Source organism: Microcaecilia unicolor, chromosome 7, assembly GCF_901765095.1.
Source record: "Microcaecilia unicolor chromosome 7, aMicUni1.1, whole genome shotgun sequence".
NCBI classification, from domain to species: domain Eukaryota; kingdom Metazoa; phylum Chordata; class Amphibia; order Gymnophiona; family Siphonopidae; genus Microcaecilia; species Microcaecilia unicolor.
Genome location: NC_044037.1, coordinates 120,017,613 through 120,037,535, shown reverse-complemented (window position 1 = coordinate 120,037,535; position 19,923 = coordinate 120,017,613). Strand labels below are relative to the sequence as shown.

Sequence of the window (19,923 nt, the reverse complement as noted above, 5' to 3'; positions counted from 1 at the left end):
GAAGGGTAGGTTATTGGTAACAGTGAGAGATAGCACATCACAAATTAAATCCGGAAAATCACATTGTGGAAAGTATATGAATTTATTTGCATTCTGCAGAGGGAAATAAGTATTTGATCCCCCACCAACCAGTAAGAGATCTGGCCCCTACAGACCAGGTAGATGCTCCAAATCAACTCGTTACCTGCATGACAGACAGCTGTCGGCAATGGTCACCTGTATGAAAGACACCTGTCCACAGACTCAGTGAATCAGTCAGACTCTAACCTCTACAAAATGGCCAAGAGCAAGGAGCTGTCTAAGGATGTCAGGGACAAGATCATACACCTGCACAAGGCTGGAATGGGCTACAAAACCATCAGTAAGACGCTGGGCGAGAAGGAGACAACTGTTGGTGCCATAGTAAGAAAATGGAAGAAGTACAAAATGACTGTCAATCGACAAAGATCTGGGGCTCCACGCAAAATCTCACCTCGTGGGGTATCCTTGATCATGAGGAAGGTTAGAAATCAGCCTACAACTACAAGGGGGGAACTTGTCAATGATCTCAAGGCAGCTGGGACCACTGTCACCACGAAAACCATTGGTAACACATTACGACATAACGGATTGCAATCCTGCAGTGCCGCAAGGTCCCCCTGCTCCGGAAGGCACATGTGACGGCCCGTCTGAAGTTTGCCAGTGAACACCTGGATGATGCCGAGAGTGATTGGGAGAAGGTGCTGTGGTCAGATGAGACAAAAATTGAGCTCTTTGGCATGAACTCAACTCGCCGTGTTTGGAGGAAGAGAAATGCTGCCTATGACCCAAAGAACACCGTCCCCACTGTCAAGCATGGAGGTGGAAATGTTATGTTTTGGGGGTGTTTCTCTGCTAAGGGCACAGGACTACTTCACCGCATCAATGGGAGAATGGATGGGGCCATGTACCGTACAATTCTGAGTGACAACCTCCTTCCCTCCGCCAGGGCCTTAAAAATGGGTCGTGGCTGGGTCTTCCAGCACGACAATGACCCAAAACATACAGCCAAGGCAACAAAGGAGTGGCTCAGGAAGAAGCACATTAGGGTCATGGAGTGGCCTAGCCAGTCACCAGACCTTAATCCCATTGAAAACTTATGGAGGGAGCTGAAGCTGCGAGTTGCCAAGCGACAGCCCAGAACTCTTAATGATTTAGAGATGATCTGCAAAGAGGAGTGGACCAAAATTCCTCCTGACATGTGTGCAAACCTCATCATCAACTACAGAAGACGTCTGACCGCTGTGCTTGCCAACAAGGGTTTTGCCACCAAGTATTAGGTCTTGTTTGCCAGAGGGATTAAATACTTATTTCCCTCTGCAGAATGCAAATAAATTCATATACTTTCCACAATGTGATTTTCCGGATTTAATTTGTGATGTGCTATCTCTCACTGTTACCAATAACCTACCCTTCAATTATGGGCTGCTCATGTCTTTGTCAGTGGGCAAACTTACAAAATCAGCAAGGGATCAAATACTTATTTCCACCACTGTATATATATATATATATATATATAAAAAAGGATATTCTGGGTTGAAATCCCTTTTTTAACTTAGTGTTTCTTACTGTTTTTAAAATATTTATCTGTTTTTATTACATTTAGCTGTTTGGTTGTATCAGTTTTATAGAAGTTTTTTAAACATGTTATTATTTATTCATTGCTACCATGATGTCTTGTAGACTCCTGATGTAGGCCCTGTTGCCGAATATGGTCTGTGTCAAGTCACTCTGAAGAACTGTAATAAAATCTCCAGCTTCTTTCATCCACTCTGATGTGTTTTTGTTTGTTCTTGTTTCTTGTAGTGTGCTCTCGTTTGTAGCTGTTCTGCAAGCCTTAAGAGGCAACATTTGCCAACCAGCACCTGGCACCTAAGGAAACAGTGTACAGCCACCAACAGAGCCATACTCTTAGCTGAGATCCAAATGAGACCATATACCCAACAGAAATGTCATGCCCATCTTTTGCCAGTTTGCTTCTGAAAATGCTGATGGTCTGGCCCATCAAAAAACTGGCTCAAACATAACCCTTCCCCCCAGACTGCTGCCTACAGGACAAGGACTGCTACTTGAGAGAATCCAATGATTCTGTGGGACCTCGACAGCAGTACGCCCTTCCACTGGAATCATCTTCTTGGTCACCACTAACACCAATTAAGTCCACTTTTAAGACACATGCCTTCTTTCCTCCTCCATAGGAATTGGGTATTTCCAAGACATGGAGACCTCACGACTAAGCCCCATAACTGTGACATTCTACTCTTTCTATAACCATCTCTCTGATGGATCTATGCAAAAGAAAGATTTTGGAGGGCTTTCTAGTCCCTTTCAGAAGCGTGTTTTTGACAGCACCCTATTCTAAGAATGCCTCTGAAATTCTTAGAGCTGACAGCATCTGACTGATTAGGGCAGGTACTCGATCTCTATGAATATATTTATTTATTTATTTAGGTACATTTACACTCCATATTATCCCACAACAGTGGGCTCAATGTGGCTTACAAAATTACTAAAGGATACAATTCTGGGAGGGTACAGATTCAAGGAATCAAAGGGAGGTGTAAGAACATGAGGATATGACTAGGGTGCATCACGAGGCTGGTACAAGGGTACATGACGAGGCAGGTACAGTCGGTGGTCAGGCGGGTACAGTCGATGTGAGGAAGGTTAGGACTTGGTATTGGCAGTGGGGTAAGCATTCTGGAATAAAAATATCTTTAAGGATTTCTTGAAGAGCTGGTGGTCATCAGTCTCTTTTAGCTGCCTTGGTAGAACATTCCAAGATTTCGTGCTAACGTAGAAGGTTGACGCAAAGAGTAATTTATATTTAACATTCTTTCAACTTGGATAGTGTAAATTGAGGAAGGATCGAGCAGACACTGATGCATTTCTAGATGGTAGATGAATCAAATCTAGCATATAGGCAGGGGCTTCCCTATATATAATCTTGTGAGTCAAAGAACAGATTTTGAAGGTAATACGGTCTTGAATTGGAAGCCAGTGTAGAGTATAACGAAGAGGATGCACATGGTCAAAGCGTGATCCGCCCAATGATAGCCTTGCAGTAGTAGTTTGAGCGGTCTGGAGCTTTTTGAGGATGAATTCATGGCAACCTGCATAAATTCCACTGCAATAGTCTATATGTGAGAGGACCAACCAATGAATAAGGGTTCGAAATAGCTCTTTTGTGAGGAAGTGCCTAATCCGCTTCAACCTCCACATTGAGAGGAACATTCTTTTTGTGATGAGATTAGTTTCGCTATCCAGAATCAAGTGATTACCAACAGCACTCCAAGGACTTTCAGACACTTAGAAATCGGAAGAGTGTTATCCTTAATGATGAGTGTGGTCGGGACAACTTTATTATGTTGGGACGAAAGGATTAGACTTTGCGTTTTGCCTTTATTGAGTTTATAATGAAACACATTAGCCCAGGAATCCATTATGGAAAAGCTAGCAACTATTGCGTCGTGGATTTCAGCTAGCGTGGATTTGAATGGCAAATAGATGGTCACATCATCTGCATAAATGAATGGGTTGAGGCCAAGTTTTGATAAGGCATTCACAAGAGGAATCAACATGATGTTGAAAAGGGTAGGGGAAAGAGGTGAGCCTTGAGGTACTCCACAATTGGCTTTCCAGGGAGCCGAAATGACAGATTTGGCTTTATCTTTATACGTTCTCGATGACAGAAAGCCCTTGATCCAGTTAAGCACGTTACCGCCTATTCCAAATGTATACAACAGGTGGGTTAGATGATTATGGTCTACCATGTCAAACGCACTGGACATATCAAATTGGAGTAGTAACACTTTGTTCCCAGTAGATATTAATCTTTTAAAGTTTGACAGCAGGGTCACTAGTACTGTTTCAGTACTGTAATGTCGACGAAAACCCGATTGTGAGCTAAGAATACAGAAGTGATTCAAGTAGTCAGTTAGTTGATGGTTAACCAAACTTTCCATTGTTTTGCAACTCGGCGATAGTTTAAGATGACTTTAGCTTTGATTTTCGGGTCCTTAGGAATAGGTATGACGAGTATGTTTCTGTGCATAGATGGGAAGAGACCCTTCTGGAACATGAAATTTAGATAGGAGGTAAGGTCAGCAATGAAGCATGCAGGAGCAGATTTTAACAGGTAACTAGGGCATATGTCAAGACCACAATGTTTTTTTTTTTTTTTTTTTTGAAAACTTGGTTACTGTCTTTGCTACACTATCTTCTGTTAAAATAGCAAAGGTAGTCCAGGACCGATCAGCCGGACAAAAGTCTGGTGGTGGAACAAGACCATTGAGGAAGGCATCAGTAGCATTGTTACAACGTGGTAATGACTGTTGCAGCATTTGGATTTTTTTCATTGAACTATGATGCCAGTTTGTCAGCCGAAGGAAGGTCAGCTTGTGAAGATGCAACCCTGTTGGTATCTAGGAAAGCATTTAAGACTTGATAAAGTTGCTTTGCGTCACTGCCTGCTGACTTTATCTTAATGGAAAAGTACGATCGTTTGGCTTGTTTGATAGCATATTTGTATTTGCAGAGACATAATTTCCACGCGTTTAGTGTGCTGTCATTTCTAAATTTGCACCAAGCTCTTTCAAGTTTCCAGGTCTGTGTCTTTAAAGTTTTTAATTCGGGAGTACACCATGGAGTAGAGTTGCGCTTATAAGTGGTTTTACGTTGCAGGGGTGCTATAATATCTAAGACATTTTTACATCTTTCATCCCAAGCAGAGAGAAAATGAATGGAATCTGGCTGAGCCAACCAGTTGTTGCTGTAAAATAGTTGCCAGAATGATATAGGATCGACAACTTCCGCCAGTGTAAGGTGAAGTGCAGTTTATGATGATCAGACCAAGGAGTAGCTGACCATCAGCTGTCTGATATATTGAAAATTGCATTGCTTAGGAACTTAAAGGAGATGATGTCAAGCGCATGACCTTTAGCATGTGTTGAGTCTGGATTTGGAGGTCTTTCTAGTCCCTTTCAGAAGCGTGTTTTTGACTTAGCACCCTATTCTAAGAATGCTTCTTAAATTCTTAGAGCTGACAGCACCTTAGTGATTAGGGCAGGTACTCGATCTCTATGAATATATGCATTACTGCTGCATGTTCACCAGGAGGTAACACATTCTCTTCCAGGCCATCTTCACTGCAGTCCACCCAAGATCTAGTTTCAAGGAATCTGCTGACCCCAGCGAATACAAGCCTTCCAGATCTCCCTCCATGGTGATCGTACATCTTTTGGCCACCAATGTCCCTCTTTTAAAGCTCTCCTGGCCCCAAGTCCTTTAAAGGCAAAATGCTTGATGCAAGAGAACAATAAAATCCTGGCTAAAGCTCTGCACTTGCATTTGTCCCCTTTCTTTGCTCCTACTGAGCTCTGCACCTGTTTGCCTATCAATTAGGTTTAATACTGGAGGCTGTTCTTGAGAAGACTCTGGCCATGAACTGCTGAAAATGATGGTAGTGCCCACCAAAGCTGGGTCACCTGCTAACTTTGGCCTCTCTTTCATCCTTGGGTTGTAGTCTTATGTTGCCCTTCAGCCCCACCACTTTCTACCATGCCAGTTGTGGAAGTCACACCACTGCACCCCCCCCCCCCTTTGCACACATAGAACATCTGCCTCATTCTCTCTGCAATGCCATACCTGTTGAGCTCACTGCTAACAGCTAACATGCTTAACTACCCTAAAGGCCTGAACTCCACAATGAGCTAAACCCCTCCCCCTTCCATTTAGAGGCTCATTCCACTGCCCATGGCTGCCACAGCTGCAGAAAGACAGCCAGAACAGCTTTTACTTTCTCTGTCTTTTGTTTTTCGTTTTCTGAATTCTGTTCACAGGTATTGTACACAAGGGTCTTCTTCCATGATTGTGGAGAGGACCAAGGTCCAACAACCTGAAGCTTCCACCAGGATAATTTCCTTGGGTGGGGGAGTGGGAGGGGCCCAGTCCAACTGGGTTTGGCAGTTCCAGGCTTTTTAGAATGGCCCAACCAGACCAAGTCTAGCCTCTTATTCTTTCTCGTTCTTTTCTTCCCTCAAAAGGCTCTGTAGGAGAGACTAAACCCTTATCTATTTATTGATTTTTGCTAAGATGCTCCCCCCCCCCCCCCCCCCAGTACAGCCTGCCAGACCACAGTCAGACTGAATAGAATAGCTTACCTACCATGTGCTGGAGAATGAAAACTACTGACTGCATAAGATACTTTTAGAGCTATGCCAGTGGTCCTCAGTTTTCATCTGCTGGCAGGACAGCGTACATGCATACGTCTGGACTAGTCTGGAGGGATGTCACAATAAGGAATTAGAAATAAACTGCCACACTAAAGGGTAGAACAGATTATTACATTAGACCTTAAAGCAGATCTGTTTTTCTCATTTCCTGACTTAGCATTACTTGAGGAACAGGCCTTTGCAGCCATGCAAGCTGACACCTTTAATCACTTATTAGTCTAATAAAGACATCATTTCCATACAGCTGGTTTACTTTTAATTGATTTTATTGTTGCCTCTGAATGAGTGGAGTGTTTATTCTGACTTTTTTTCTTTACTTTTTTCACTCTTTTCATTAAAAAGTAAAAACATTAAAGGGCAACATGGGCATTTCCAAACAACAAAGTTAAGCAAATGAAGCAAAAAAAACAAAACAAAACTTGACAGCATGAGACAATCTTGTGGTTCCAATTTGTCTATGTTAAGCTTACTCTGACATGGTGATAAAGAAATGTCAGCAATTTTCAAAATTCCTCTATTACCAACACTTGAAACTGTCCTCTTAATAGTAGAGGCCATGCTGCTCTGCATATTTTGGAAATATTGTTGGGTTAGTGGCAATATAAAATAGTTTTTCATTAAATGCTACAGTTAAGCCATTTTTAGACCAGCACGTGAAACTGCTGCCCTTGGATTACTCATGCTAGAGCAACATCATAATATAGGCCACACAGATCCAATGATAATGAGAAGTCAGACTGATGCAATCTCAAACAACTTGCAAAGTAAAATGGCACCAGGTAGAAAATGAATCTGGTTTGGTTTTGTCCCATAGCATACTAGGACTAGCAATTTCTACATTTCTGAGATTCTGGAACACAGTTCTCACTGATGCAATGGAAGGCAAAACCAGGACCGACTCATAGACTGTACTTCATGATCTGAGGACATCTGGTCACTTTATCAAAGAGATTCTCTCTTAAAAATAATTTGTGTCCAAAGAAATGAATGAGCCGATAAGAGCATGGGGAAGGGAAAAGATTCCAGTTGAAGGCAGTAGAGTCATATTCATTATATAAGAACATGAAAGTTAAAACAAGTGTGGGAAATGGAGAGGATTTTGATTAGTCTGGCACAAATATGTAACCAAGCAGTTCTCACAGCAGACAAGCACATTATAATTATAATAAATAAATAAATCTCCTTATCACGAACTGATTTATTTCTGAAGGAAAATGTTACGAAGCAATGCTTTACCTTCCATACTTCTCTAAACCTCTGGAGGAGGAAGCTAAATTTAAAATAGACTATTTATAGTATTGGAATCTTATGCTTTTTAAGACTCCTACACTCCACTGCCTTCCAGAAGGGCTTACGCTGGGAGACCATGATGAGAAAATGACTCTGTGCCTGCAGTATTAAACAAAACCTAAAATTAGGGAAATGGATCATTAATAAATTAGTACTATATTTTATTTCTAAAGGGAATGCAAGTGAACTGTGTATCTCAACAGTCCAGGTAACTGAGAAAACCTTGATTAAATAATGATAAGGAAATAAAAACTAGCAAAAAAATGTAACTGGGATATTAAAATATCTAGATATTTTTTTTTCTCTTCCATGTTGTATCCAGATTTTGTGCTTTACATGTTCCCTACCAGGAGTGCAAAGACCTCCAAAACCACCAAGCCAGTTCTAAAAGGGATGCATGGATATACTCTTTCTCTATAAAAGCTTGCAATGGGAAGTGATGTCAGACTACAACATAACTTTCTGCCTCATTTCACAAGTCACATAAAACGACTGCTCCCTTATACGTATTCAGGGTTATGGGGGTCATGTGACAAGTAGATGTTGATTTAGTGCATCATGTAAGACAATTCTGGTTTAACTGTATTGCAATCTGGGACCAATATTTTTCTAGTACTGATGTAGGACTACAGATCCCAAAATGTTTACCTGTGAAAATCCTAAGCTAGCTCTCAAGTACTTCCTTAGTGGCTAGGGCAGGTCTTTCCTAGTTCCCAGAGTATGAAAGAAACAGATCACTGCTAGCATTCCCTTTAAACGGGCAAAAACAAATATAAAACATTTTACATGGTGCAATTTCATCCACTTCCCTTAAGTCAAAATGACTGGTTTTCAGCATAATATAGCAGCAGCTACTGCAAGCACTGGTCAGCCCTGTGTGGAATATGATTTAGGAGACACCAGACAGGAAATTAAAAGTAATTTCTCCATCTCCTCCTCTTGCTGCACTTCTGTCTCTCTCACAGCATACCTGGGCCTGGTTCCAGGCTGTTGGCAGAGCTGTATGCAATGAGACCTATCACTAACACTGAGCACCTGCCTGTGTGAATACTTTCCTACCTCCCTTTAGGGGACTGGCATTCATGAGCAGAAGACAGGATGGCAAAACAAGGTCACTGTTATCCCCCACTGGAGTGAAGGCAGAACACATAGACCCATAATACTGTTCTTGGGGGTAAGATGATAAATGTTGATCCTAGGGCCATGTCCTCTCTCTTAGAAGTAAGCATCCCCTGACACCGCACTAGCATTGGGCCGATTCTCTGAAGCTGCTTCCTTTTTTTTCTCTGAGCTGGTGGCACTGATATCACCAGCCCCTTTCTCATCTATTTCTGTCTGGGGAGGCTTTGGTAGGGGCTCCTTTTTGCGGAAGGAGGCTTTCTTCTCCCGCTTCTGCTTGGCTCCTTCTTTGAGCCGCTCCTTTTGCAGTTTCTTTTCCCGCTCCCTTTCCTGCTTTTCCCGCTCCTTCTGCTCTCGAGCCCGTTGCTTCTCCAGCAACTTCTCCTGTTCCCTGGCTCGCTCTCTCTGCTTCTCCATCTCCTTAGCTTGCTGCTTCTCCAGTTCTTTCTTTTTCTGCTCCTCCTTGCTTTTCTTTGGGCCTCCCAGTGGTGTGACAGTCCCTGTGGGTGATGGCAGTGCAGGGAATAATCCTTCTGACACCACCTGGCTGGCCAGCATCAGTCCCTTTCTTGGTTCTGCCTCTTTTTCCTCCTCCAAAGGTGCAGTAGAACTAGCAGATTCTAAGCTGATGGGTGCTGGTGCACATGAGACAGGAAGGTTGCCTACTGAATTTGCTGGTGACATGCCAGATATGTTCCATGGTCCTCTCTCCCGCCATTTATTGTCCTTGGAAGCACGGCGTAGGCCAGTCAGGCTGAGTAGGCTTGCACTGGCAGTCAAAGGTGGATTTGTGCGACGATGTTCCTCATAGATGGCATGACACCCGTGCAAGCGTCGTGACGGCTTATGCTGCAGCTCGCCCCGGCTCTCCCGCCACTTTTTCAGCTGTGTGGTATTCTCTCGCTCAATCAGTGCCTCTGTCACAGGAAGAGAGGTAACCTGCAAAGGGACAAAAGGAGTGGAAAGGCATGCTGGTAACCATATTTCATGTAATTCTGATCATCTGAAGTTTCTAAAGAGTTAAGATGAGGAAGAGAGAAATATTCATCTTAAGTTTCACAGAGCTATGGAGGAGGAGATATCAATGAGAAAAAACTGGGAATGCTGTTTTATACAATAACTACAATGGAAGAAGTTCATCTCTGGAAAATGGCAAAACCCAATTAGTCTGCAAATCATCAAAGAAATACTAATGCTGTACCTGTCGCCAGTGATAGGAATGACTACTTCTGTCTAGCCTGACATTAAAACTTCCCTAAGATTGAGGATAAAGGCAGCCACAGTAACAAAGTAAATGTCAGCACATAAAGACCTGCACTGTCTATTCAGTCTGCCCAGCAAAGTGGCCAGAGCTGAATCTGGAACTGTGATGCAGTATTTAATTCTGCAGAGAAGGGCAATGTCACATTACCTCATGGACAAGGAACTCTTCCTGCATATATTGTGTGGGTAAGTTCCTCAGCTTCTCCATAGTCTCATACATTCCCTGACAACTGCGAAGCTTGTCTACTGAACCCAGCGTATGCCGCAACAGCACTAACCCCACCCGGAAGATAATCTTTACACCTGTAGAAGAAGAAAGATAATCAGTGGTGGAACTCCTGTCTCCACCCATGACCACTTACATACACATGAATGCATAAGACATAGAAAAATGTACACAAGTACCACATATATGCATATCACATAAACATATAAATACATACATGTATGCAAGTGCACACCCTGCTTTCCAACCCTCCCTGATGGGATCTCTGCCCTCACCATTTCCAAAAGCAAGAGTGGGGATTCAATGTTCCAGTGCGACAGACTCCAAACTTCCATTTTGAACAACATCTACTCAGGAGGGTCTTACCTTCACAGAAGAACATGTCCCAGATACGTAGTACAGATGACCAAGGCAGGGTGCGGGAAAAGATGCACATAAACCACTCAGTCATGTAGAGAATAGGGTCAATCTTGTACTTCTTCAGGTGACGATAGGCCATGGGTGACACACGGCGTAGCAGTGCAAAAAAGATCTCTCCATCCAGCTGGATTGCTTCCTGCAGGAGGAGAACACAACATGTGATAAGGAATCAAATACAAAACCCTGTCTGACCTCTGGGAAAGATGATGAAAGAAAATCACTTGCTTGTAATAAGAGCTGTACCTACTGAATAGTGCCCCAAATACATTATTTGAATTTGGACGAATAAGGAAAGGCAAGGGGAATGGGACTTCATATTACCACCTTTCTGTGGGTTTTTGCAAGTACATTCAAAGCTGTTTACATTTGTACCTGGGGCAATGGAGGGTTAAAGTGACTTGCCCAGAGTCACAAGGAGCTGCACTGGGAATCGAACCCAGCTCTCCAGGATCGAAGTCAGCTGCACTAACCACTAGGCTCCTCCTCTAAATAATCTAGGGCTCTTCTCTGCACACGTTTTCCCATCGCACCTCGCAAAACCCCTTTTAGCTCCTCCCCACTCACCTGCTCAACCAGAGCCAGTGGGAGATGGCCTGTTCAGCACAGCCTCTTTCTTGAAAAAAGTCCAGCAGAATCAGTGACAGTCGGAGGAAGCCCACCCCCAAGGGCTGGAAGCATTGCAGGCAGCAGTCCCTGCAATGCTTCCAGTGATGTCAGCAGAAGTCTGACTGTCACGATTGGGCAAGGACTAAAGTTGGACAAACAGGTAGAGAAGGCATTGTTCAAAGCTAGAAGGATGCTCAGGTGCACAGAGAAATGGCCAGTAGGAAAAATGAGGTGATAGTGCCCTTGTGTAAGTCTCTGGAATGTTTTTACGTTTGGGGAGCGTGCCAGGTGCCCTTGACCTGGATTGGCCACTGTCGGTGACAGGATGCTGGGCTAGATGGACCTTTGGTCTTTCCCAGTATGGCACTACTTATGTACTTATGTACATTTAGAACACTGTGTGCACTCTGGAGACCGCACCTACAAAAAGATATAAACAGGATGGAGTCGGTCCAGAGGACGGCCTCAAAACTGGTCAGTGGTCTCTATCGTAAAGAGTATGGGGACAGACTTATTAGACCTCAATATGAATACTGTGGAAGAAAGGCAAGAAAGAGAAAATATGATAGAGATGTTTAAATACCTCCGTGGCACTGAAGTGTAGAAGGTGAGCCTTTTCAAATGAAAGAAAACTCTGGAATTAGAGGGCATAGGATGAAGATAAGAGGTTACAGGCTCAGTAGTCATCTAAGAAAATATTTTTCAAAGAGAGGGTGGTGGACACATGGAATAGCCTCCTGGTGGAGGTGGTGGAGACAAGGATGGTGTCTGAATTTAAGAAAGCGTGGGACTGGCACGTGGGATCTCTTAGGGAAAGAGGGAGACAGTGGTTGCTGAGAATAGGTAGACTGGATGGGCCATTTGGCCCTTATCGCAATCATGTTTCTCTGTTTCTAAGAGGGTGAGCAATTCTTGATCTAGTCCTTAGTGGAGCACATGATCTGGTGCAGTAGGCAATGGTGCTGGGGCCACTTGATAACAGTGATCATAATAACAACCATACTGGGTCAGACCAATGGTCCATTAGTCCAGTATCCTGCTTCCAACAGTGTCCAATCCAGGTCACAAGTACCTGGTAGAAACCCAAATAGTAGCAACATTCCATGCAACTAATCCCGGGGGAAGCAGTGCCCATCTAAATAACAGACTATGGACACACAGGAAATCTAATATGTTAAGTATTTAACTTTCAAAAAGCAGACTATGATAAAATGAGGAGAATGGTTTTTTCCCCCTCACCAAACACAGAGGAGCAGCTGCAAAGGTCAAAAATTTACATCAGGCATGGATGCTATTCAAAAATACTATCCTGGAAGCACAGACAGATGAATGCCATATACTAAAAAAAGAAGGAAGGAAGGCCAATTAACAGCTGGCATGGTTAAAAAAAATGAGGTGAATGAAGCTACTAGAGCAAAAAAAAAAAAATAAAAAGTCCTTCAGAAAATGGGAGGATCCGACTGAAAATAATAGGAAACAGTATAAGGCTTTGAAAGTCAAATGCAAAGCGCTGATAGGGAAGGAAAAAAGAGAATTTGAAAAGAAGATTATGTTGGAGGCAAAAACACATTGTAAAATCTTTTAAAGTATATTAGAAACAAGAAGCAGGTAAAAGAATCAGCTGGACAGCTAGAAGATCGAGGGGTAAAAGGGAAGACAATGCCATAGCGGAGATAATAAATTAATTCTTTGCTTCGGTTTTCTCGAGGAAGATGTGGGAGAGATACCAGATCCAGAAATGGTATTCAATGAATCTCTGTTAACCTGGAAGATGTAATGGGGCAATCTGACAAACTGAAGAGTAGCAAATCACCTGTACAGGATGGTATTCACCCCAGAGTACTGACAGAATTTTAAAAATGAACTTACAGAACTAGTGTTACTAATATGTAATATCTTTAAAATCAAGCATGGTAGTGGAAGATTGGAGGGTGGCCAATGTAACGCTGATTTTTTTTTTTTAAGGTTCTAGAGGTGATCCGGGAAATTATAGACTGGTGAGCCTGACATTGGTGCCAAGCAAAATGGTAGAGACTATTATAGAAAAAACAAAATTACAGAACATATTCAAAAGCACTGATTAGTGAGACAAAGTCAACATGGATTTAGTGAAAGGAAATCTTGCCTCACTATCTAATACATTTCTTTGAAGAGTTGAACAAACTTGTGCATAAAGGTGAGCCGGTCGATACTGTGTATCTGGATTTTCAAAAGGCATTTAACAAAGTACCTCATGAAAGTATCCAGAGGAAATTGGAGAATCATGGGATATGAGGTAGTGTTCTTTTGTGGATTAAAAACGGGATAAAAGATGGTTAGTATTCTCAATGGAGGAGGGAAGCTAGTGGGATTTCCCAGGGGTCTGTGCTGGGAACACTGATTTTCAACCTGCTTATAATGATCTAGAGATGGGAGTAAGTAGTAAGGCAATTAAATTTGATGAAAACACGAAGTTATTCAGAGAAGTTAACGAAGATAGGCAATAGAGTGGAAACTCTGGAGGGAGTAGAAACAATAAGAAGGGACCTCCAAACATTAGAAGAATGGTTGAGGGTCTAGCAGTTAAAATGTAATCAATCCCTATGCCTGGGAATCTAATAATTATAATTATGTGCTCATCAATATACTTATCTAAGGGCAACACACTTTATATTTAATTTAATTGAAGAGTACCCCATACAACAACTTCTTATACAAAAACTACAACAAAGACACATTCATCTCACAAGGACTTTTTCAATAGAATACAGTAAACGCTTGGCATGCAGTTCTTTATTGCATATACATTGTAGCAAAGTACATCCAGATACTTATTTAAAGAATATCTTGACAATCTCAGGTTGTCCATATCAAGAAAATTATATCCAAGTAATTCAATTCACCTTTAACTATGTATTGATGAAGTTAACTTTTCAAATGGCCAATGCTATAAGCATACTATTTGGTAAAGATAATGTGACATATCCCAGATGAATCCACAGTCACTCACTGACGGTAATCAAGTTCTTTTCCCAAAATACAACTCCGTCCTATGGTAAACTGTTGTTTGTCACTAAGATCGCAACTGTACCATTACTGGAACAAATCCTGGGTGTTACTTTGTTACAGAAAAAGTTTTACAGTAGCGTATTTCCTTAAAACCACAAAGGCGTTTCCTTAACTCATGCAGAGTTTTGCAGATTGCTTCTTCAGAAGGAACCGCAACAGCATAAAACACCACAAGACAAACACTCAGCATACGCTAAAGACAGTCCAACCATATTAAATAAACTTATACATCACACTTTAAAACATTTTTCATATTATCTACCTGCCTGCTGTGGCCAACACTCCGAGAAGGACCCCAAGTCCAGAATGCAGAGCTTCCTAAACGGAAGATGACGTAATGAAACTCCTATACCAATATTTAAAGGCGCGCACACTGTCACCTGATTCAATTAATGCCACTCAATGTCTCTATTCAACCCCCCTGGAAATGTAGTTCCTCATGTATAAATAAAGTGTTGTTCTTTATACAGCAATCTGTCAACCAGCTACCCATTCCCAACACCTGAAGCAATACCACAAAGCGCAATTCAGACACCAAATTATTATATTGGTGCCAATGAGTCGTTAAAGGTGACTCTCTCTTGTTGGTTTGAATATTCATAATGTGCTCACCTGTTCTCACCTTGCTTGTTGTTTGACCAATGTAACATAACCCACATGGGCACAATACACAACCCCCGATAACTCACAGTCTGTTCTACAATGCAAATAAAATTGGCGCGTGGAATGGGGTATATGTTGACAGACGTGGTCTCCAACACATACTGACAGTAACTACATCTGCCAGACTTGTAATGAACTCCCTGTTTCTGCATAGAATTTTTTGAATTTGACATTTCACCCAAATTTCGTCCCCTTTCATAGGCAAGCTTTGGCTTCTCCCATAAAGATTGATGAATTCCCAGTCCATGCCAATATTTTAAAATTATTGATCTACTTATTTTTGACAGAGAGGAAAAAGGAAGTACACATACGGTTGCATCTGTTCTTTCAGGGGGAGATTATCTTAACAGCCATTACCAATCTGCATACAAAGCTCCTCAATAAGCTTTTTTTTATTATGGATTTAGGAAATCCCCTTTGTAAAAAAACAGGCAAACATGTTTGTTACCTGTTGTTTAAACTGATCTACTGTAGAACATTATACGTTTCAATCTTAAAAATTGCCCGATGGGGATATAATCATGCAATAATTTAGGATGATAACTTGAATAATGCAAAATCATATTGCGATCAGTATCCTTAAAAAAAAACCCTGAAGTATTAAACACTCCCGTATCAGTCAGAACTATATCAATATCCAAAAAAATATGCAACGATCATGAAATTGAGCTGAAAACTGAATATTACTATCCACTGTATTTAAATACTTTACTACAGCAGGATTCCATGACTGAGATTCAGAGTAAGTTAGAGGTTATTGTTGACAAAGCTTCCCATAAGGGCTTAATTACAAAGAAGGAAAAGCAGTTTATGGATGTACAATGTCCTCAGGGGGGTCACGTGATGGTATCAGCCTGAGCGGACTCCTGACGGCTCGGCACCTCTCCCCTCACCTTCTAATACTTGTTTACAACTGATGGAATCTTCATGGATTAGCTCCCAAAATACATGCACGAACCACCCGAAAACAGGTGGAAGATTTTGGTGCAGTGACTGAGCTTCTCACGAGGCTCCTCCTGGATGCCAGTGAAGACACCGTGGCCTGGGCGGGAGAAAGCTAGTTCAGCTCTGAAAAAGATGATGTCGCCGCCTCTGCCTCCACAACTAGCTACATTGCCTGTGGCCTTGCATGAAGACACAGTGCAGGTGTTCATGAGGCACCTGTCACAACTCCTAGATGATAATCTCGGTAAACTGCATGCTGGAATGGAGGAAATCAAAGACAGCATTGCTGGCCACGTGGTGTGGATCCAACAAGTGGAGGATCGCATCTCTGCCCAGGAGGACCTCGTGGTTGAGGCGGAGAGCCGTACTGGAGAACTGGAGGCTCAGGTACGAATCCTAACAGATAGTGGAAGATCAGGAAAACTGAGGGCACCGGAACAATCTTCACATTATTGGCGTACCTGAGACTGTTTCCGATGCTGAACTGAGAGAATTGACAGAGCATTGGCTGCTGTGATCTCTGGGGCTCCCTTCGGAGGCAGGCCCTGTTCATGTGGAACGAGTGCATCGCATTGAGGTGCGAAAGGAAGACTCTGGGAAAGCATGCCCAGTAATAGCCAGATTCTTAAACTACACAGTAAAGGCTAAGTTGCTGGAGCTTTACAATAAACAACGCTTGGTGGAGTACAAGGGAACCCGGTTGCTGCTATTTCAAGACTTCTCCATCAAAGTCATGGAGCAGAGGAAACGTTTGGCTCCTTATTGTTCCCAACTGTTTGAGAGAGGAATTAAATAAGCATTCCAATACCCTGCCTGAGTGCGGATCACTAATGACAACCACACAATATCCATTGACCAAGGAGGAGGAGCTGAAAGCTTTCTTGGAGAAGATCCCATCTGTTTAGGAAGATCACGCTGTTCCTGAAGATTTGGTTCCAAACTTTGCTGCCCTGGAGGGCATATTTTGGTACTGTAAGGGACACTATGCAGTTTTAAAGTTAATTTTGTTACTCACATTCCACAGCCCACTGGCACGACAGAGCCCGAGGGAACTGAAGTGAAGGACTGTAGGGTTAAGAACTCATCATTTCAGCCAACTGATGGGCAGTATGGCTGCTAGGTCCCCGATGAGATTAATGTTCTGACTGCCTTGGCCGGGGGTCCGGCTGCACTCATATTCATCCTCATACTTGAAAGGGCTAGCGGGACGAGGCCCGCCCATCAGATGTGTGGGCGGAAATGCCTATACAGTTCAGCAGTGAGAGACTTTCCAACTTGACGTGGATTGGGAACTCCCAGCCCTTGCAGCTGGCGGTGTGGAATGTTTGTGACTGACATTTCATGTTAACTCCTTCACTTATTCTACAAGTTTGAGTATGCACGTTGTTACAGAACGGTTGAAACATTTTGCTACTGATAGGGAGGGGGTGGGAGATTTGTCCTTGGGCATATCTCGGGGGGGGGGGGGGGGGGGGGGGGGGAACTGCAGGGAATAAACATGAAAAGTGGGAAGGTATGAATGGGTTTTGGATGATCGCAGTATGGCTGGGAGAGTTTGTGATGACTTTGGGTAAAGGGGAGTGTAAGGAGTGTGGGAAGTGGAAGTGTAACTGTATGTATATGTGGAGGATGGGATATTTCCATAGAATTAGGGGGAAATGGATGGCTGATACTTTGGGGGGGGGGGGGGGGTGGTTGAAGAGGCTGAGTGGTCTTGTGTTTGGACTTAGATGGCTGGTGCTGTATCTACAACTGCAAATAAGTTCTTTCCTCAACTAGGGCAGACTAGCTGAGACGCCGCTCCAGGGAGCTATCCTAACATTCTGGTCTCATAAACATAGAATGTGCAGGTGGTGGGATGGGTAGCTTACGAGTGGCCATTCTTAATGTAGATGGAATCCACCAATTAAATGCACAAAAATTTTAAACTACAGTAAGCGTTTGTGGGTGGACGTTCTCATGGTGCAGGAAACCCATCTCTCCCCTACAGAACATGCAAAACTGAAACAGAGCTGAGTGGGGGAGTTTGATTTTGCTTCCTTTAATTATAGACAGCGAGGGGTAGCCATTCTCATTAACAAATCGTTGGATAGCACTTGCCATAAGATTATTCAAAACACAGAATGAAGGTTTGTCATTTGGGTGGGAGTTCTACAGGGCCATAGGATGGCTTTGTGCTCTGTCTATGCCCCAAATGTGTACTCTCAGAGATTTTTCTCTTTGTCACTGGCTGCACTGGTACCGCTTCGAGATTACCATCTAGTGTTGGGAGGGGACTTCAATATCATGGCGGATCCACTTGTTGACTGTAACCCCTCGAAAAAGAGGCCTAGGGGGATGGAGGATAAAGGGATAGGCTTCTTACAGAATGAATCAGGGTTGGTAGATATCTGGCAGCTGCTTCACCCACTCGAGAATGCACTTTACTCCCATGTTCACAAAGTCCAGGCTAGACTAGACTATATCCTGTTGTCTTCATCTCTTTTCTCTGTAGCTTGCTTTGCCGAAATTGAAGTGGGAGCCATATCAGACCACTGTACGGTGTGGATGGATCTGGGACTATCAAAAGGGAGGACTCCTACGGGGTGGTGTATGAATCCAATGTTATATTTAGACCTCGAGTTTCAGGCCTTCCTAATGAAGGAATGGGGACACTATCTCAGTGACAATGACCCTAGTGACATATGCCCAGTCATCTACTGGGACGCCAGGAAGGTGGTGATGAGAGGGGAAATCATAGAATACATGGCTCGTACACATAAACAGCGGGATGGAGAACTTCTCATCCAGCTTAAGCAGCTCCAAGACATTCGGGCAGCAGTTTCTTGTAGGGATGCAGGAGCTCGGGCATAATTATAGGGAACTGAAAAGCCGGATCAACGATAACTTGAACCAACGGGCTCTGAGGGATGTTCAACTATATAAACACAAACTCAATAGATGGGGGAACAAAGCGGGTAGGCTATTAGCCACTTTAGTTCGAAATAGGCCCGCAAGGCAGATGCTAGTAAGGGAGGTGGAGATCCAAGCAGCGTTTGTGGACTTTTATAGATCTTTGTACAACTCTGGTCATTGCGACCACACGCAATGTGAAGCATTTTTTCAGGAGTTTTTGCTCCCTACCCTGTCCCAGGAACAATTAGATACTCTAAATGCACCTATCAAGGGCACTGAAATTCAAGCCACTATTAAGAAACTCAAATTAGCAAAAGCTCCTGGGCCGGATGGGTTTGGACACGAATATTACAAACTTCTGGGGACCCAAGTCACTGGTCCATTTCAAGATCTGTGCCATGCTTTGTGTACTCCAAACCAATCCACGGGAACTTTGACTCACTTCTCCATAATAGTTCTACCCAAATCCGGGCGCGATCAGGAGAAGTTAGGTTCTTATCGTCCTATTTCATCATTAAACCAGGACATCAAGTTATTTGTTAGCATCATGGCATCTAGATTAGGGAAGGTACTCCCCTCCCTGGTACATGGGGATCAAACGGGTTTTGTGCCAGGAAGGTTTGCCTCAATTAACATCCTGCGTGCTCTGAGCGCCCTCCGAGCTAAGGGAGGGCTTCCACAGGATGCCATTATTGGTAGTCTAGATGTGGAAAAAGCGTTCAATAAAATACTATGGGACCATCTCTTTTGGGTCCTGACGCCATTTGGTATCTATGGAGAGTTTTTCAATGGGGTACGGGCCCTTTATAGTAAGTCCACGGCACAAATAATGGTAAATGGAGGTTTGACTCCTACATTTGCTTTAGAACAGGGCACAAGACAGGGCTGCTTTCGGTCCCTTAGAGCTCCTGGCTAGCAAAATTAGACAGTCTCTGGAAGTACAAGGTATCATGGTTGGCACACATGAATACAAAATTAACCTCTTTGCAGATGACATGTTGATATTCTTGGGTCAGGCGTCTCAGGGGATCCCCATTTTGGTAGACCTCATTCAGAAATTTGGGACCTTTTCAGGGCTCAAGATCAATTTCGAGAAGTTGGAGGCAATGGTGTTATCTAACTGTGCTTGCACGCGCTGGCCCGACTCCCCCGACATGGACTTCAGGTCTTATGAAATACTTAGGCATAGTATACCTT

At 43.1% G+C, this 19,923-nt stretch overlaps 1 protein-coding gene across 1 annotated transcript in view; it reads right to left on the bottom strand.

Moving 5' to 3' along the window:
* Positions 1-6,477: 6,477 nt before the first annotated feature.
* The window catches only part of TBC1D10B (TBC1 domain family member 10B), a 141,610-nt gene continuing 128,164 nt past the window's right edge, over positions 6,478-19,923 (bottom strand). Inside the window, exons 7-9 of the mRNA XM_030209494.1 lie at positions 10,516-10,705; positions 10,072-10,226; positions 6,478-9,599 (exon numbers count right to left, since the gene is read on the bottom strand). Of these exons, the coding sequence (XP_030065354.1) occupies positions 8,757-9,599; positions 10,072-10,226; positions 10,516-10,705 (1,188 nt within the window). The 3' untranslated portion in view covers positions 6,478-8,756. The remainder of the gene's footprint in view (positions 9,600-10,071; positions 10,227-10,515; positions 10,706-19,923) is intronic.